This window comes from Typopeltis vanoorti, chromosome 21, assembly GCF_054136105.1.
Source record: "Typopeltis vanoorti isolate ZY-2024b chromosome 21, IOZ_Tvanoo_1.0, whole genome shotgun sequence".
Lineage (NCBI taxonomy): Eukaryota > Metazoa > Arthropoda > Arachnida > Uropygi > Thelyphonidae > Typopeltis > Typopeltis vanoorti.
In genome coordinates, this window is record NC_143569.1 from 32,064,116 (window position 1) to 32,086,045 (window position 21,930).

Consider the following 21,930-nt stretch of genomic DNA (forward strand, 5'->3'; position numbering starts at 1 on the left):
GTATGTATACCAAAAAAGTTTTACTATGAAGAGAAAAATTAGACGAAACAATGATAACGGAACACTTCTTGAGCAGTACGAATCTTAAACAAGAACATTGTCTGAGTGGTGCTGATGGAATCATCATCATCCCTACTTTTAATATTTTCATCCTTCCCTCCCTCTTTTCTTCCCACATTATATTGAGTATTGTATGGAAAGATGCACTGATGAATTTCGATTTTCGTTGACACATTTAATTAATGTTGCTGTTAATATCATTTATCAAAATGTTTAAGCGATTTTGTGCATATATCAAATTAGTTCGTAAGATTTTTATTAGAAGTGTTTATCTCGAAACTAATCAGTTTCTCTCTGTTCAGCCTCCACCGAAAGATTCCTGGAACGGACAACTCAAAGGCTATTATGTTGGATACAAGACACGCGACTCGACCCAGCCCTCATCGTACAAAACAGTGGACTATATACCCGATACTGAGCAAGAATACTTTCTCACTAACCTTCTGAAGGCCACGGATTATGTGGTGGTGGTAAAAGCCTTTAATTCTGCTGGTGGTGGCCCTTCATCACATGAGATGAACGTTCGGACCTACGACGGAGGTAATTTAAGAATCTAATCTATTGGAAAGATTCCTTCTAAACCTAAAAATAATCTTCTGTACAAACATTATTATATAATGTTAAAGCAATTTTAAATTATTTTTAACCATCGTTTCCATCGTTAATTATCTGAAATTCCTACACAGCTCCCTTTCCAGCTTTTAAAAAGAGAAAAATTTGCTAAGGGAAAGAAAATATTTTCCCTTAAAAATATAAAATATGCATAAGACTAACAGTTTTATTCTAAAAACATTACGGTTAAGAAAGTCAATCTGAACAGGTCATGGGTTTAGGGCTATGTTACGCAGATTATTATTATTACTCTAAAGATATAAAGAATGAACTTTTTGTAATAAATGTGAATTTATGCTTTTGCTGCTCCATTATTAATAACTTTTTATTATTATTAAATGTGTATTAAATTATTGTTGCAAAATTGACTTATTACCTAATGGACAGGGACATCATTGAGTGCGGGACAGTATGGTTTCTCTAATTCATATATGCCAATAGCATTTTATTTCTAATAAGCATGGATTCTTACAATATTCTTCACAATACTGTTATCTTTGTCTTTTATTTTTATAACAATAATGTTATAACATATGCAAATAAAAATATTTCCCATTACATCATAATTGGAAATCTTTTTGCTTATATCTAATACACGGACCCTTGAACAAATCTCGTGTTGTCTTTTAATTAGTCCTGAGAGTTGTATTCTCATAAGCTCTCTGGTCTATTTCGAAACTTTCTAAGTTTCTATATACATTCGGCTATGAAATAACGATAAGTTTATAATATTCGCTATTTCTATTAATTTCTATGATAGAAGAGCGGGGTCCAATATCATGTTTCGAAATTAGGTTTCCCATTTAGGATACTGGAAAACCTGTACCAGTTTTTCTAGGAAAGAAGTCCCTATCTTTCGGTATAAATATATATGCAATACTAAGAATGTCTGCTCCCTCTTTTGGAAATTAATCTCATCACATATCAGTAAGGGCACATCTTTGTGGAAAGAAATGGGAATGTATTTCTTTATAGAAATAACAAAGCCCATTAACGTACAGTATGTAATCTGTCTCAAGTGATGTTTTCAGCAACTCTGTTTATCCCATTTCTGCTCCCTTAATGATTAAGTGTAATAATGAATTATGATAGTTAATCGTTGCTTCAATACATTAAACAAGATCATGTTTAAGTCATATCCAATAGTAAAATATTTCTGCTTGTTTTAAAAATTTTATTAATAAGTGACAATGAATAGTATCACCTTCTTAGTTCACGTCTGCTAACGATAGAATTTTTGATTCCATATTTTTGCTATCTGCAACTCTATTGGATTCGAAGTCACTGATGCAGCCATCTCCAACAGTCCACTGTTGCAAAGTACGTTTTACCCAAACTAGATCACCTTATTACTTATAGGGCCATATTTATTGCAAATGTTTTATAAAATATTTTTATTTTATATTTGATAAAATATATCATTCAACACAGTAAATGATATTTTATGGATATAAAGCACATTCATCAACATTGTCCCAGGTTCGATTCCCGTCGAAGACGTGAGGAACTTGAGGATCTTCCTTAGGCATAGCCAAGTTAGCCGGTCTTGGGCGCCGGCAGTAGGGTTTTTACTGCCAGTTTATCTGGCATTTTTCATCCCGCAAGCAGGCAAACCGGCCCCTTCTACAGCCAAAAATATACCGCCTCCCCCTTAGTGGCAGACTAGGCGATAGGTCAGTTGAGAGTGGTACTAACAAGAAGTCGTATCTAAGTAACACGCGGACCCTGCATAGGAAGCGGGAATAACGCGTAGTGAAAGAAAACACATTCATCAACAACAATAAACATTTGCAGAATCCAGGACAAAAAGGACTTCAGCTTGAGATAATGATAACATAAGCTCTCTGGTCTTTTATCTAATGATAAAAACTAGAAAAAAAAAATAATTCAATTATTTCTTTGTTAGCGTGAGGGCAAACATTTTAGTAGCAATTGAACATGTTCGCGAATAGGGAGGGACTATGCTCTTTCAGTTAGATTTATTGAAATAGAAATATTTTTTATGCAATAGGTCTCTGCGTTTGTTTGCCTGAGCATACGAAGTGATTTCACACTGAGAGTTTAATCGGTGAATAATCTTTCATTTTGGTTTCGAAGAATGGAGGAGCAACGCACAGTTCACGAGCTCAACTGTGAATTACACCTTGTTTCATTTCTATGAAACAACTTTTCCTCCATCTGTTTCAAATGCTACTAGTTGCTAAAATGTGATGGGTGTCCACACATCAAAAGAGTACGGTTATAAACACCGATATTCGTGAACCTTAATCCAGTGTAATTAATTAATTTATTTATATTTAATAAATTTTCAATGAAAAAAAAAAAGAAAGAGCCGTATACAAACAGAACCGACTACTGCCATGGAAACGTGATATCAACATCTTAGTCAACAAATAAAATTATTTTATTATATAGAAATGCGACAATGCATATCTTTGATCTTTAACCATCGTTGACCATGTTTTATAATTCAGTGACTTTTGGTGTTTGAAGTTAACGATTACCAATACAATTAAATAATTATTTTGATGCTTATTTATTGAAATTCTTAGTTTTTAAGAATTTAATTTACAGTTGCAATTTTATTATTTAACATAACTGAAAGTTGGATAAATTGCATTAACAGGCACGGGAAATTAATCTCTTGGAAATCTAGCAAACAAGATCCTTATTAGTAGGATATTCATCATTTCCTTTCATGGGAGTGGTAGGAGATAACTATGAATGTGAAGAAATATTTTGTTCGATGATAAATCGAACTCGCCCTGTACCTATCAAGTATGAATTGAGGAACTGAAATATTGTATATTAACCCAAGTGTAAATTTATGTTTGTATTTTCTGAAGCTTTGTCTCAGTTCTCTGTGAACATGTCTTTGCTGAACACAGAAGTAACGCTTTCATGTTTCAATTGAAAAATAAGATTTTTTTTTCTTTATTCTTCCATCATACTATGATTGTTAAATACAATTTGTACTTTAAATATTCTTTTCGCTATATTTTCTTGTGTCCTTTTTCACTACATATTAGGGCGGATTCCGTTAATGTACTTACTGAATCAAATAGCTCTACATGTTATTTCTGTTTGTTTTTTAAGCATTTTTTAGATGAGCCATTACCTAGTTTCTTTTGCTTTAAATTATTTTTCTTGATTTGTTCGTAAAAATTCTACAAATCGAGCAATATTGAAACTTTGTTCAGCGCAACGATTTGATTAGGTTTTTTTTTTTTTTCAAAATTATTTTATTTCAAAAAAAAAATTAAATAAAAGTTATATTTTTGTCATCCAGAAAAAAAAAAACTATTCATTTATCTTAAATAAGTAAAATCAAATAAGTTCAGTTCTTTAAATTGACAAACGTTGTATGGAAGTGAATCATAAACAGTGAGAGAAGGATATAAAAAAAGAATCAATCCACCCAAATGAAATATGCAAGAACAGCCAGATTATACATAAATAAACAAACGAAATGGAGACAACTAAGCAAACACCAATAATATAACAAAAAATACAGAAAGAAATGAAAAGCACATCTAGAACGAATGCAGTATTAGAGAGTACCCATCCCTGAAGATAATCAGTTGTAGATCAAAGGGAATAAGAAAGAAAGAACCGGTGAAATACCAGATAGAGACCGAAAGAGTTCACCTAGCTTAAATTCATAAAAGAAAGAAAAGAAGAAATTAATGAACATGAAAAAATTCATTAACGAATAAATGTCTCAGTAATTATTATAAAATATTGTTTGTTATGAGCAACATAATTAAATGGCACGAATTAGCTACATTAAAATTTCTAATGAGTTTAAAATATTTTTATAACTGATTTTTTCATTTTATTACATAATAGATAATGCTTTATGGCGTGGTAATGTTACGTCACTTGCAACAACAGAAAATGAGTAATTAACATAATTAGCATTACCTGCCTAATCTAACAAATAAGATCCCTAATCAGTTAGTAAAAATTTGAACTTATAGCATTTGATGTCTTGATTTTAGAATGCAATAATTGATATTTTTTTCCCCATCTAGATCTTCCTCAGCCTCCTTCTTTATTCGTTCTGACTACGTTGCCACATTCAATAAGTCTTCGATGGTCAATACGAAAAACAGAATATGCAATATCAGGTAAATACAAACATATATTGTTCATAAAAAAGTGATTTTTGTCTAAACAAAAATGAGACATAGTATTTCTCTAGATCAGGGATAACCAATCAGTAATTAACTGGCTATTTAACCATATTTCAACGACGCCTCATAATTTATGAAATGTTTTTAAGTTTTGTGGTTAAGACCGAGAGATCCCTTTTACTCGTATAGGATACATTGCTAGTTAGTGGTTTTCCATCCATCTTTTTCCTCCCTTGACAGTGTTATTCAATGCTAGCTGCCTTAAGTTTCACACTGCTGTTTTTGACAATGATGACAATCAAGCGATCCCTTTTCTTCAACGAGGAATCATTTCTTTACTTAATGGCCACATGATGATGAACTTAACACTAACTGTTATAAGATACGAAAGTAGTCAATTTTTTTGTATAATGCAAAGGTGGGTATTAGTGATCTGCTGACCACAACCTGATTTTGACATTTCCTATCTTTTTACATTAATAGTTGGTTTAATGTTAATGAGTAATTCTGAACACTTACTGGTTCTTCCGAAATATTTTAAAGATAAAACATGCTTAAGTTTCCCCATGTCACACTCACATAAGGGTTTAAGTATATCTAACTTGAAGATCACGACACATCTCCAAAACACTAAACGACGAGTTCGTTACAGATGAAACACAAACTACACTTTGTAAACAAGAGACTTTTGCTCTTGTGAAAAGAGCAGTCATTTGTCTTTTTAATGACTACAGCTAGACCACTGCTCATCCTATTGGAGATCAGAAGGTATTTGGGTTCCAGAGTGAGTTCCTGGCTTATCCAACTCTTAGGACACTTGGAGCTGAATTCCATAAAAAGTAGCTGAAAACTTTTTTTTTTAAATATTGGTAAGATAAGATATTTTTAAATATATACGACCGAGTGTTATGTCTGTAAACCAAGTATTCTTTTAGCTAGTTTGCATGTTTTGCGGGATGATAAACCCGAGTTTCCAGAAGGAAAATACAGCCTCCTCTATATGAGACCATACGAATCACCTTTAGTTGAAAAGGGCCTTAAAACGATTTTGCACTTCCTGCATTTCTTAAAAAAATATGTTGTGTGATCAATAATAGCACTACTTGTCTTCATTTAACACTTGCATTTTTACAGTTTGTAGCCACAAGAGCAACCTATACTATTCTTGATGGTGCAAAGAACAGGAGCTGGAAGGTAGATGCCTTTGCATCTGAATTTCTCTTTGCGATCTTGTTAATTGTCTGGGACGTACTGAAAACTGATACCGTTTGATGGTGAATGTCATTCGGGTCGGAAGGTGAAAAGTCTATTTTAAGAAGAACGCAAGTGTTCCCTTCACCATTCGTGTTAGAATTTCTGCGGAGATAATGTTCTGAGATAGGGTTCTTTTACAACTAAGCAAAACATCCTTGAGCTAAAGACAAATATTAATGGATGTACAAGTTATTGCATTGAATTTTGTTTGAAGTAAAAATAAATAGTTTAGGCCCGAAAGATGGCACTGTTGTCTGCAAAGGGAAACTTGCGTCCCCTCCTCTCCCCAGATTACAAAAAAAAAAGTTTAGATTTTTACAATTCCCTGAGATATTTAGATTTAATATCAAAGACAACTTTGTCGATATAAATTTTTAAATTTACTATCTGGGATTTCTACCTTAAAATCTTTAGTTTATGTAGGAAGTGTTATTATACTAAAATTTACGTAATACTTTTTAAATTTCAAGTCTTATGGCATTGGAGACATCATACAAACTTTTTGAGTCACTGAAAATACCGTGAGACGTTTGACCTGAAGTGTATGAAACAACGATCCCAATATTGAAAACAAAAAAAAGCATATATATATATATATATATATTTTTTTTTTTAAAAAAAATGCCTTCTTTAGTACTCAGCTTATTCTTAGCATTTTTGATAGTTTTAATTTACAAATAAAGAACTTCAAAAATGCTACATTTCTTCGTGCATCTTAAATATATTTCTAGTTTGAAATTGCTGTTTTAATACGATTCTCTTATTCGATAAATAAATGAATTGCTATATACTTCCTAGTATATGGAGATTTCGTGCCGCCAGGTACAAAACATTGTTTACTGACATTGGTTTAACCTTAAACGGAATTAATTGGTTTGTAACAAAAGAATATCCCTCTCCTACCCTTAACCACAGCAGTTAATCTTTGACCTTGAGTTGCCCTGTAGTTGTCTCTTGGCTTCCTTACTGATATTTGACAGCACTTTTTTGAAAATGAAATAAACGTTTCCACTACATCTCCAGTTCTTACTACTAATAATAATAATTAAAGAAATTAATGTTTTTAGATTAAACTGTTGTAATTCAATCGACAGAGACAGCGTCTTGCTATTTATTCATACAGATGGAAGTATAATGAGTGATCGTAGGGTCCACACCTCAATCTAAAAGCTATTCTAAGTCTTAAGTTTTTGATTTCGTTTTTATTTCCATAATTTCTAGCTAATTGAAATTGTAATATTCACTTGAATCAACTTGTTTGATAGTTTTAATAATTATCGATTAAATTTTATATATTGTTATTATTATAAAGGTGTCGTTGATTAATATACGGGCTGTTCAATAAATAATAAGACTAATTTTACTGTGGCGAAACCACTAATCACAATATTAATTTCTGTGGAATAAAGAAATGTTGCTGTATGTATTAACAAAAGAGGTTGATAGATGGCGTATACGGGCTGATGTGCCAGAGTGTCACGTGACTAAACGCAAGTGCTCATCGGCGCGCCTACGAGGTGCGACCAGTCTTCGAAATGGAAGCGTCCTTGGAACAGCGTTATGCGATTAAATTTTGTGTGCGTTTGCAAAAATCGGCATCGGACACTTTTAACATGATACGCGAAGCTTTCCACGATGAAGCAATGTCGAGGGCAAGTGATTTTCGCTGGCATAAAACTTTTAAGGAAGGCAAAATGTGGAAGATCTTGAACGTGAGGGAAGACCTTCAACGTCCATCATAGAGACAATGATCAACACAGCAGCGATTATCATCAAGCACGTCAAAAGGAAGCGTCCATTGCTGAAGAATGGCTTCTTATTGCACCACGATAATGCAAGGCCACATATTGCTGGTTGTGTAGTGGACGTGTTGCAGAAGAACCCCTCCATACAGTCCTGATCTCGCACCGTGCGATTTCTGGCTGTTTCCTCAGCTCAAGAAACCACTAAGAGGCCGCCATTTCGATAACAACAAAGCATGTGTAAAAGCTGCGGAGGCGGTTTTGTAAGAACTCTCAAAAAACGGACTCTCGCATGTGTTTAAGAAGTGGACGCAACGTTGGGACAAATGCATCGCGTCTCACAGTAGTCACTTCGAAAAAGACCATGTAAATGATGACGATTAAAGGTAATCTGTTTTCTGTATAAATATAGTCTTATTACTTATTGAACAGCCTACGTACAAATAACTTCAAGGAAATATTTTAGTTTACATTTTTCTGAGGAATACTAATTTGAAATTATTCTTTCATTCGTTTAAGTATCAGATTGTGGAAACAAATGGAAGGCGTTTACAGCAAAATGCAAAACAGTTTATTGTACTAGGCCAGTATATATCGCATGAGGAGGCGTCGTTCTTTCTTTCCATCGGTTCTCCTTGGTACAAAAAAAAAAAAAAAAAAAAAAAAAAAATCGCATTATTCCCATAGCGGAAAAGAAGAAAACCTAAATTGCGGCATCTATTGATAATGATTTTCCAAGAAATGGATTGAATTGGCACCTAATGTAGAATATTAGTACCATTGAGAGGATCCTAAAACTGCAGGTCACATGATCATTTTCAGCTAAAAGGAAAGACGGAAAGGACACATTCACAAATCAGAAAGCGAGTTGGTCTGAATACTCAGAAATCGGTTCCCTCGTCACAGAATATTTCCATCATAATTGAACCCCGGTTTAAAAGATTTAGTGTTTGGTGTGAATCCTTAATCTGATACATTTGAACAATCAGTCTTCTATAAGTAGAAACTCCAATATAATTCGTCCTTCCTCTTAATAGAGTCACCTTAGCTCAGTCACTATGGCCGAACTCCTTTGGTTTGAAAAAAACCTAGATTCAAATCCTGTCTAGTCCCTTTATAAATTCTCTCTCTCTCCCTTCTTCTTCTTCAGCTAAAGATGAGTTAATTAGTTTCATACGGAGGTCACAAAGATTTCACAAAACAGATAAACGTGCCGTAAGAACATATGCTATTAAGAGATCTAAGATCAAACTATCATTGCTTTTGCCGTAATTCCAAATAAACCCGATTAAAGCCTCTTTCCCTATGCAACAGCTTTCTTTAGATCTATGAACACTTTCATCGGGAATTTATAAACTTTCACTAGATGTTAAAAACCTCTTCTCCTGTTTTCCCCTCATTGCAGGGTATTACACATAATAGTCCTGCCACTATCTGATGCCATTTCCTTTTCGGGAATGAAAATACACTATTTATTTTAATAAAGAAAAAATGGAATGCGTAGAAAAGATGGTATGAATAAATAACGTATATTGGTACTAGAAAACTTTACTTGATGTTCGATTCCCTATGATAGTTTGAATTAATAAGTCCATTGTATATGTATCCTAGCTTTGAACCTAAAGTTTTTTTTAATCTCTGTTTAGATATACATCCAGTAACTAAAATATTAATTAAAGATAGTCTCATGATAAATGGAATCCACAAGTTAACGCGTGGCAGCCACCAGCTATAAATAGTCTATTGTCTATCTCCACGACACAGTATATGTTGATTTAAATTGCATGATAATGGGATGCCTGGTGGGCTAGGATCGACAAAACTTTTGTCAATGCTGGTCCATCGGGGTATCTCGGACAACATTGATCTACTCGAATGGTCACACTTTTGGTGGTATCTCGGATTGTATGATAAAAGTAAGGCATCATAGCGATGTTGGGTATGTGGCCGGAAACATCTAATGGTTGCAATAGACAAAGAGGTTGATAATCGACAGGACCACAAAGTTTAATAATTGTGCTAAAATTAATCAAATATATATACAGTACAACCGGACTGCGAGAAACTGGATCTGAACATGGCTAGGTAAGGTGGGCGAAAGAACATTAGTATCGAATGCCAGAAAAACTGAGAAACGGTCATATAGACTCAGAGTGATGAATCCCTGTTTCTGTCATAACCGAAGGACAAGAGCATGACAACTAACATGTTATGACAATAGTGCAAGATGATGGCGAAATTTTTCATGGCATTCCATAGTCTCCCTTTGATTGTATTGCAGAAGGTGAATGTTGCAGCCTGTCTGAACATTGTTGCTGACAAATATGCCCATTCATGTAAGCCTCCGTAGCTCAATCAGTTTCGACGCTGCCATTTGGTTGTAAAGACCTAGGTTCGAATCCCAATGGGACTCGAAAAACCTTGGGCTTTTCAACTGAAGGTAAGTTACCGGTCTCATGCGGAGGTGGAAGGGTCTTTCCTCCCGGAAACTCTGGTTTTACATCCCAAAAAACAGCCAAACTGGCCATTAGAACACATAAAGTAACAAAACATAACACACTGGCCTCAATGCCTGAGTTGCTTCGACCTAAATCAAAATTAGCCAACAAAAACCATTCATGTTGATCATTTATCCCATATTATACATTTCTAACGATAACATAATACACCATGTCATAAGGCACGTTATCTTCCAAGAAAGGTAAAGTCACAATCATGATAACTCATGGCTCTCACTTTAGTAAAAGATTGGCGATATCCAGTTAGAGATTACCATCGATGCTAAAAAAAAGGAAGTTGTCTTCCTTTTTTCCTCCTAATGCTTAGAATTAGGCCAACTCAGCTTTCCAAACCCATTTGGAATGAATTAAATATTACCATTACGTATGGTTCAAAAAAATAATGATAGTTCTACTTACGTGACAAGTGGAATGCAGTTCACTGATAGGTGGCGCGTCAATGGTCGTATTCAAAATGGGATGACTCGGAGAAAACAAGTGGACAGAACGTGTTCTGTCCGTTGTTGACTTCACGTATGGCAATGCGCTGACTGATGACATATGATGAGTTATTAAGATCATTCATATTCTTTCGAACCCCGTGAGGAAATTAAGGAGTCGTAAGTTGGGCATATCACAGTTCGGTAAAGTCTCCATTCTTCCTTCATACAGAAATCCTACAAGTTGCAGTGGTATCTAGAGATTAATCCTATTGATAGATTAGGGCGACTTGAGAAGTCAAGCCGCTCGATTTATCAGCGGCATTCCCTGACTGCCTTTCCCCTAATGCTAAATCATTTCGCAGACGTCTTCTTAGTTACAGCTGCTTTCAGCGATGACCACATGAATTTGGAAGGAACCATACAGAGTCAACAATGATTGTCCGAAATTGATCGTATAGTTAATACACACACCCTCCTCCATGGTCTTGAAAAGTTGATGCTTCTTTAAAAAATAATAAAGTTTAGGGGGAAATAACCTACAAATATTCCAAATTATTTAATAAGCATGCTACAATTTTTAACTATTACTTGTCATAACCAATCCAATAAATACTTAAGTATTATTTATATTGCCTAAATCTTCTTACAGGCTTCACTGTTCACTTTAGAGAAGAATTGAAACAATGGCAAGAAGTGGCCGTAATTGCGCCAGACAACAATACGTACACTTTAACTAATCTGCATGCAGGAAAATTGTATCAGATCTATGTTACGGCAACTAATCAGTTCGGAAGAGGTGACCCTAGCGAAATAGTTGCTGTTAAAACTAGAGAGATAGGAGGTAAGTGAGATATTGTCTGCATTAAATCATACCTAAAAATACTAAAATAAAATAAATAAAATAGAAATAGTTGCATCGAATTTTAACCGTATAAACAACCGGAAGATGGAGCTAGGTGAAATAGCCAAGATAGTATATATTGCTTGATATCGTTTCCACCGTCGATTAAAAGATGCGATCTCGCGCCATAATTTTGGTGATTTTGACCCACAGATAAAACAGTAATTTTAAGTTAGTATGCTACGATATTAAAAAAGTTAATATTCCCTCATCAGTATTAAATTTTGAAAATTTAATGGTACCAAGAAGAATAAAATGAAGCATTTTTTTAATTACAGGTAAAATAATTTCATAATATCATCACTTATTTTTCATCAGCATATCTTTCAATGGTCAAATGTATTGTGATATTATTATTTATTTTCAGAGAGGCGAATGCTCTCATCTTCTTACGGCCCCAATGGATCTGCAGCTTATCTCGATGTGGCTGTATTGGTGCCTGTTGCAGCATCGGTGATAACAATTTTCGTAGTGGTTCTCGTTGCTTGCATTTGTGTTCGAAAAATCAGAAGTCGACAGAATCTCGAAAGAGGTAAGAGGGATTTAAGTTACTTTAGAAAAAAATCAATAAAACGGTATGAAATTAAATACCACCGAAATTAACAGACCACAATAATCAAAGACATCGATTTTATCAACTTTTTCCCATGTTTTTGACGTTCTTGATATAGTAAGTACATGAAACTTAAGAATTTAATCAGTTATAAAAATCTGTTAATTAATAATCCCTTATAGAAGCAAATATTTTCTAGAACTCTAGAAAATATTATTTGGTTTCTAAAGTAGGGTTTCCGAAATAGGGAAAATAAATAAAAAAAAATAATAATAATTAAAAAAAAGAAAAATCTTAGCCAACTCACAAAAGGAATCTCATTAAAAAAAAAAAACTTAATACTTAAAAACACGTCTTTTTTTGCGGCCATGCAGCTACTTCCTTCGCTTACCCCTTGTATCGATTCTGATGACGGGGGAGCAGGAGAAATTAAAAAGCAAAACACAAACTTTTGTCTTTTGCGCTTATTATATACCTAACAGATGTGAAGCATTCTGAGGTACTAATTCTGACACTCATTAATTTCAGTCTTCTCTTATAATCGTCTGTAGTAAGTGTATGAGTCAGACGAATGAAAAAAAGAAAAACAGTTGACACATGGATATAAATTTCTTACCGCCCATTATCATTAGGTCAGCTACTCCACATGATATCACAAGTTATAGGCTGGAAACAACGGTCCATAACTAACATATGTCATCCACTTGGGATTATGACGTGTCCGCGAGCTAGCATGATTTTAGAGAAAAGATGATTCAACAATGACTAAACACAGCCGTAGCTATGGTGACCAAACTAACGCTAAAAGTGTTCTATTTTCCACAGTTGCTATTTGAGATCGCAGTTTGACTCCTTTTAATAGCGGTAGAACAAAAGGGAAAAAAAAATGACGCCACCAACATTTTCGGAATAAAAATAATAAACCATTCTTTATAACGATGTAACAACAAAAATCGCTTTAATTGACTTTGAGCTTTCATTATTATCCCTTACTCCACAGTAGTAATCGTGTTGGATTCCATTTGGTTCTGTTGTAGTACGTGAAATTCAAAGATAGATATCAATCTTCGTAAAAAGCTTCAGATATTCCTTCCCTAAGCGCGCACACATACAATTTGCCTTGCTCTGGTTGAGTAGAAAAACGCCCATTCTTGTGCTTGTACAAAACTGTTATGTTAGCATTGACATTATACATTTTTATATTCCGATGCCATGTAATTCTATTCCTATAATCAATACTTGCTAGGGGAAAAAATGGCCTCTCTCAGTCGGATGTTGGTATTATGCTCGTGACAAATGTTAATTGTTCTGTTTTTTTTTTTTTAATTCAAAATACTCTCTCTCTCTCTTTCTGTGTGTGTGTCAATGAGCACTGAAGAAAAAAAATATATAAATACATAGAAAGAGAGAGATTTTTTTAAATATATCAAAGTATTAAACTCTTCTCCCAGTTATTCCTATAAATATCTTGCTATTACAAATTCATCCCGTACAATAAATATTCGGATGCTACTTATTATCGCTGTTTTTCTTTTCTTTTTTAGCGTTAGCGGCAGAAAAACATTTGGCTATGATTGGAACCATGCAGCGTTATGTGGACATTGATAAAACTAGACCGCTTGTACCTCCAGACGCCCTGCTGGGTTCACCGGATCACTATCCGTCGCCATATGCTACAATACCTATGGCGGACGATCCAGAATTGGAAGGAAAAGATGGAATAAATCAGGAACTCAAAACGTTCATTCCAAAGGTGAGTGCACTCTATAACTTAAAGAGTTCTAATGGGGAATAATTACCCTCCTTTCCGCTGGCAAGGAACCTCTCGTATGCAGTTGTACGATATTAATGATATAAGATACACACACACGCACCCAAAGCAGCCTGCTCTCTCATGAATAGAAAACGTCTGGCTCAATTCCAGAAGATCACTGCATTGCATGCGCAGTATCTGTACTTTCTGCATTCGCCAATCAGACGTCCTTCGTTTCAAACATCGGTCATTACACTTTTCATTTAAGAAGCAAAATGGCACTGGCCAACATTTAATTAAAATGAATTTGAAATAATGAAATGAAATAAATTCATTTCATTCCTTCAAATAAAAAAGACGTCCTATGACGAACGATCCAGAATTGGAAGGAAAAGATGGAATAAATCAAATAAAACCTAAAATAAATTGATATCAATGATACTAAATTATTTATTTATTTAGTAGATTTAATAAGGTTCATAATATTAGTTATGGATAATAATTTATGATATAATAATTTATAATTCTTTATGGCTTTATAAAAGTCATATTCAGTGTTCTAAAGTAACTTATAAACGCGTGAATGTAGATATGTTCAATGTATCAAGCTTATACAAGCAATATATACTTGACTGATGTGATAAAGAATTAGCATGAGTATTTCGATTATGAAAAAAAAAAAGTTTTTTATTTTACTTTTATTTATATAAAATATTTGTATTTATTTAAAAGGATTTTGAGGTAATAAAACTTATTTCAGTTTTTAAAAGTATTATTTTATAAAGAATAATATGTTAATACACCTTTTAGTAAAGAGAATAGCTTTTATTGAAGATGGCAATGTATCGTATTTAGTTGTTATATCGAGATTATCAATTCGATATCTGATAATGGTATTAGCGGATTGAATTGATAGATTTTATCGTGATTCGATTTTATGGCGTCTGTGAAGTACTCAGTGAATTCGGTGATGTGATTTGATTTATTTATATATAGAGGTAAGACTTTGATTTAGTTGCAATTTAGAAATTGTCCTGATTTCTTAAAAGAAAATACGTCATTGGACTTTAACGGTAGCTATCGCAGAAAAGCTAACTTGTGGAAAACTTTTCCAATTGCATTCGATACAAAGGAGTGCATTTTGATTGAGATTCACGCAGCGATAAGTGAGGTTTCGCTACTAAATTTTCAGTTTTAGTAATCGACCAACCCCGAATTAAAACCTACTAGTCGTAACTATGACTGACATAGATACCGACGCCCTGATAGAAACACTAGACAAAGGTCTGGCTCTAAGCCTACTCAAAAAATTACTAAAAAAATTCGAAGTGGAATGGCCAGGTTATTTGAACCTGTACTCCACAACGAGAGATGGTGAGGATTCTGCTAATACAGAGGAAAAATTGAATTTGGTGGTCTCCAATCCCCCCCCCCCTGGATCAAGGAGAGTCCCACCCGCGGAAAAAACGCAAAACTCAGTCGACAGAACCACATACAGATGAAGGTATGGAGGAAGATGGACACAACTCTGACCCTCCTACCTTCACTAAAGAGAAATTGCCTCCAATTATCTTAAGAGAAAAGAATAGGTGGACAGAACTACGGGCCACTATGACTAGTCTACAGATAGCATACACTACTGCAAAGAATTTAGACGATGGTATTAAAATCCAACCTGCCACTATAATGGACTACCGCAGACTCACAAAGGAGCTAGACAATAAAGGTGTACAATATCACACCTTCACCCTTGACTCCGAGAGGAGCCTGAAGGTGGTTCTCCGTGGAGTATCAGAGCACATACAAACAGAAGACATAGCCGCCGATCTCTGCTACCAAGACCTACCACCCATCAAGGTCAGTAGAATGACCAGAGCAGACAAAAGTCCGATGCCACTCGTCTTAGTAGAGATTCACCAGGCATATAAAAACATATATGACCTAACTTCAATTTGTGGGCTAAAAATCAGCCCAGAACCGCTAAGGAAAAGAACCTCATCAGGACAGTGCCACAGGTGCCAAAAATATGGTCATGCTCAGAGATTGTGTAAAGCGGAATACAAATGTTTAAAATGCGGAGAGAGCCACCCCACATATACCTGCACTAAGCCAAAATCCACCCCGGCTAAATGTGCAAACTGTGGGGGCCCGCATCCAGCAAACTACAAAGGATGTATATAACACCCAAAAAACAGACGATCTTCTTCCTCTACTAATCTACAAAAACCAGCAGCAGTAGCTCCAACTCCTCCACCCTCCAGAGGTCGACAAAACACGATACAAAACCAAATGCCGCAACCAGAAGCCCGGATCGAAGCAAACCTCAATCGGCAGACAAAGTCCTACGCAGAAGTAGTCCGCTCAACAAAGACCACTCAGGAGCAATACAACCCAAATTTAGCAGCAGTCATCACAAACTCCCTTGCAAATATGCTGCAAGATTTCAGCAAATCTAACCCCACATCGGACTCCAGAAAAAGATTTCTGCAAGAAACCCAATCCATCCTAGTAGCTCTCATAAATGCATAAAAATAAAAGCATCCAGTTTCCCTACAGATCATTGCTTGGAACGCTAATGGACTTAAAAACAAGATTCTGGAACTCCAAGAGTTTGCACAAAGATACAACCCAGACATCATCTTAATAAACGAATCCCACTTAAGACCAGCAGACAACCCTAAAGTTAGAGGATACCTTCTCGACAGAAATGACAGAATAAACTACAGAGGAGGAGGCACCGCCATTTTCATAAAAAACCACATCGATCACCACTCTGTAACCAGCCCCTCAACCAAAAATCTAGAGCTCACAGGAATAGTAGTACCCACTACCTCAACTGGGAAACTAACACTTTATGCAGCTTACAACCCTCCATCAAAGAATCTATTATATTCAGATCTAGATGCCGTCCTAGGCAATAATGATCAAGTCATCATTGCCGGTGATCTAAACGCGAAACACCCGGCATGGAACAGTAAAACTACAAACAGAAATGGCTACACACTCTTTAGCTACTCCAGTTCAAATTATGCAGTGGTGGCAGGCCCTGCAGAACCAACCCATCACGGTACGTATGGCACAGCTGACATACTTGATATTACTATATTACAAAATATTAAGCTACAGTATAGCCTAGTCTCTTTAAACGAGCTGACATCTGATCATAACCCAATCCTGCTCCAGCTGGGAAAGCAAGAACAACTGCTGCCTCCTCCCCACTCCTTTATCTTATGGAAAAAACTTCCAGAAGTACTATCAGAACACATTGGACCTGTCCCTCACATCAGCTCCATAAAAGAAATCGAAAATGCTGTCAAACGTCTGACTCAGCAAATCACCTCAGCCATAAAGGTTGTCACCTCTACCAAAACCACTTTTAAGCCAAACCGACTTCCAGAAGACATCATGGATCTAATTAGGAACAAAAACAAAGCAAGGAAAAGGTACCACTACACCTGTGCACCTCAGGACAAGGGGATTCTCAACAAACTGAACAATGAAGTTAGAGAAGCACTTAAAGCTTATAGGAACAAAACTTGGGAAGCCAAACTAGCCTCTGTATCACCCGGCGATCACTCCATCTGGAACATATTAAGAAGTCTCAGAAACAAAAGCAAATCTCTTCCCCCACTCAAGTCAGACACGGGACTAGTACACACGGACGCAGAAAAAGCTGAAGAGATAGCAAAGAACCTAGAAAAACAGTGTAGCCCTACATATGATAACTTGGACTTCAAACATGTCTATAAAATCCACCTCCATGTCAGACATGCACTGAAAGTCACCGATACCTGCAACAACATACCTCCAAACACCTCACAAGCGGAAATCTATGAAATTCTAAAGAATAAAAAAGCCCCTGGCCCAGATGGCATAACAAATAGAGTAATAAAACTGCTTCCCTGAAGAGCTGTCGTACATCTCACCACCATAATCAACGCCATGTTCCGATTTAACTATTTCGCCAGCTATTGGAAAGTCGCAGATGTAGTCCCAGTGCATAAACCAGGTAAAGATCCACACCTGCCTGAAAGCTATCGACCCATCAGCCTAATCTCAAACTTAAGCAAAATTGCTGAAAAAATCATTCTCTCTAAACTCCACGCCTCAGTAAATGAGTTAAATATCATTCCTAGGGAACAATTTGGATTCAGACAACATCACAGTACTACTCAACAAATTTATAGGATAATTGAGTATATCACCACCGGATACAATTGGCACCAGCACAGCGGAGCAGTCTTCCTTGACATAGCGAAAGCTTTTGACAAAATATGGCACTTGGGATTACTACACAACAGCAGGTATACCATCAAGTATCGTCCACCTAATTAAATCTTACCTCCAGGACAGACACATACAAGTCAAAATAAATGGTACAGTTTCAAGTCAGCGACGGATCTGAGGGAGTTCCTCAAGGTTCCCTACTGGCTCCGATCTTATTCTCAATATATATGGCAGACATCCCGCACAACCCAATGTCATCCATCTTAGCACTTTATGCGGATGACACAGCAGTTCTTACCAGATCTCTACGACCTCATCTTGTCACTAAAAAGTTGCAAGAAAACCTGCTACAACTAGAACATTGGTTCTCCAAATGGAGATTACAAGTGAATCCCCAGAAGAGTGTAGCAATACTTTTCACCAGAAGAATGGCAACTCCCATGGGGGACCTTTATCTTTTCAACACCAAAATCCCCTGGAAAACAGAAACAAAATATCTTGGAGTAATTCTGGACAAAAGATTAACGTTCAACCCACACACCAAAGCCTTATGTACGAAAGCATCTAAAACTATTGCACAACTTTACCCTCTAATAAATAGAAAAAGTAGACTGAATACCAGAATCAAAGTGCTCCTCTACTTGTTGACGATCCGCCCAATGATGACATATGCCTCTCCAGCCTGGAGCCACACATCCAGCTCCAACATCCTCAGACTGCAGAGAGTGCAAAATAGGTGTTTACGCATGATATTGGACGCACCGTGGTTTGTAAGGAACGTGCAACTGCATAGAGATACAAACATCCCTTACATCTACTCCTTCCTATTAACTACAGCAGAAAAATTTTTCTCAAAGATCTCTACACACCCCAACGATCTAGTTAAACAAGCAGCAAACTATGAAGAGACTGACCTCTCCGTGCCCCCCAGGGCGAGCTCTCAGCTCATAAATCTTTCCTTCAATTCATCCTCCTTATCAGACAACGGGGAATAAAAGCATCTTGCTTCACCCTTCTGGCCAATGATGTTATGTTATAGTTGTTATGGGTAATCGAGATGTGGATTCATTGATATAGGTTCTTATAGGCTGGGTGGTTAATACCCTTGGAGGGTAATGGATGGCAATGCTGTAGCCAATGAAGTTCTGAGGCTCGGCTATTGCTGTTACCGTCTTGCCATAATCAGAACTTTAATTAATAGCTCAATCTTATCCCTGCACTGTCCTCTACAGATAACTGGGAAGATGAAAAGCATTCTTGCTTCGCCCCTTTAAGCTAGTCCTTATATATATATATATATATATATATATATATATAAGGACTGGCTTAAAGGGGCGAATATAAATATATATATATATATCCTCAATCACACGGGCTCAGAGTTCGATTAACATCACGGGTTCGGGAAATTAAGCAGAAAAAAACGACGAAGTAAGGAACCAAAACTGTTCCTACCACTATAAAAACAGTTCATCCTTCAGTCATTCTGTAAGCAATGGACGGTAATAATCACGATCTTCAAAAGCTGTAAGATTTTTTTTTATATAAAAGCCAGAAAGAGACGAATGGTTCCGAATGCAACCGCAGACTGTAGCCAACTACTGCATACTAACTAAATTCTTAGACGATATAATCACACTTGCATTCTAAAAAGTAAAGAAAAGAAAAAAAAAAAAAAACTTAGTGGTGGCACTACGCGGTACTGAATCCATCATCATAGATCATGAAAACAGCAAACTTAAACCCTTTAAAATAAGTCGTATGCTCCCAGTAGATAAACAACTAATGCTTCCTCTCCTCGTAGAAATCAATCAACATCGACAGATCTACGACCTAACAAATGACTTCGATTTGGTTGCAGAATCCGAACCATCGTGACGAAGGACATCAACTGGACAGTACTACTGCTGCTGCTGCTGTAAAACTTCGGGCACTCACAACGCCGATTTCTACTGCGTTAAATGCAGAGAAAACCACACAACAGCTTCCTATAAAATATTGAAGATAGAGCTAGCCAAATGGACTGTGGCTTCATACCCTCGCCAATTACAAAGGGTGCAAACAATACTTGGCCAAAACTCAGCAAAGCCGTCAGATTAATGTTACGGTGGTTGGGTTTTATTATTAAAACTCAGCCAATGGCTGTATTTGTGCACCCGCTGCAAATGCTGAAAATTCCCCACCGGTGCATTAAACTACCTAAGTTTCGTCTCGTACACAGAAGGGGTGACGTGGAAACCAGCAAAAAAAAAAAAACTCAAACAATACCATTGGTTAGTATTGTTCCAGCAAAGCCTAGCCACGACTTCACAAACATAGTTGTGCGACATACACAAAGAGTTTTTAGTGCACTAATCTGTAGTTAACGCACGAAGAATATCTAACTTTCTTCTAACGAAGAAAGTCTAATCCACAGATTGTTTTCTAAAACGCCAACAGTCGGAAATGCACCAACTAAAGGGATTTACGTAACGTTAACGTGCTGAGATAATCCTTATAAACGAAACGCACCTGCAACTAGCCGACTACCCAAGGCTCGGGAGATATGTTCTATGGTGCAGTGGGATGGGAGGGAAGTCAAGGATATCTTTCTAAAACACAGCATACATCACAATAGAACTATATATCCCGCCACTATCAACATAAAAATTACGGTCCAAAGAGTAATGCATTCAGGCTCCCTGAAAATAATACATAACTCTCTAAACAAACAGTTACTGGAAAGAAACTCAACTGAAATTCTAGCCTCAAACCAAGTAAGAAAACTGGAGCGCCCAGATTGGTTCCTAACAGCAGAACTTCGAATCGAAATAGCGGAGCTCTCAACGACATTGCTGCCACCGAGAACAACATGATCCTAGGACTTTCAGAACACACTTATTACAACGCGACAGTATCTCTATGTCAAGAACGATACTTCAAAATTAGTGCGATCATCAGCTCTGATCACAACCCAGTTTTTTCCAACTGAGCTTAGGACGCAAAAAGTTTGTACCCTGTACAAACTCCCAGACTTCGATCCTTAAACATAGAGGATCAGGGCGCCATGTACTAACCAAAACCCTTCCCACCAATCCACGACTAACGTGGTCTGGGTATACCACAATACGACAAAACTGAAGCTTTTTCCGGCCGACTAGAGGAAGAGAAACATTGTAGCCCAAACTACATCCAGGCAGATCTGTACTTTATCAATCAAATACCCGGGAACTTCATATTTTAAAAACGCACAGATCAGCCGCTGAGGTGCACGAAATCATCACTAAAAGCACCAGACCCAGATGGGATCCCTAATAAAATCCCCAAACACCCGCCGAAGGATACTCATTGTTGCTATTATTACTGAAATATAATAATAATAATCTAAATCCAGAAAGCACGAAAAGCAGAACAGTTTTCCCAAAATTATTGTCCAATCAGCAGCTCCTGTCCAGGAAAAATAGAGGAGAGGGTTACTCATTTTCTATGAGCAATTTGGATTCCACTCGCCTAACAAGTTCTCAGAGCAGTGGTACACATCAGTAGAGTTCAACATCTCAAGCCCTTTATGGTCTAACGAATAACAAATAACGTCTGGATAAACGACTCAAAACACCACACTGAACATGCAAGTTTTTCAAAACCTTACGCCAATAGCTCGCAATGGCGTTCCACGTGTTAAAAGGATAGGGAACCACAGACGTGATGAATCCATCGGGCTAGAAAAGTTATCATTTCATGACTGTTAAATGTTCTCATAGCATTGATTGTG

The 21,930-nt window shown here is 36.3% G+C and overlaps 1 protein-coding gene across 1 annotated transcript in view; it reads left to right on the forward strand.

Annotated features, from left to right (window-relative positions):
• LOC150094716 (hemicentin-1-like) overlaps nt 1-21,930 on the forward strand; it is a 136,096-nt gene that overhangs the window by 98,261 nt on the left and 15,905 nt on the right. The window contains exons 26-30 of the mRNA XM_090411650.1: nt 363-600; nt 4,707-4,802; nt 11,395-11,586; nt 12,014-12,178; nt 13,744-13,952. Coding sequence (XP_090267776.1) covers nt 363-600; nt 4,707-4,802; nt 11,395-11,586; nt 12,014-12,178; nt 13,744-13,952 — 900 coding nt within the window. The remainder of the gene's footprint in view (nt 1-362; nt 601-4,706; nt 4,803-11,394; nt 11,587-12,013; nt 12,179-13,743; nt 13,953-21,930) is intronic.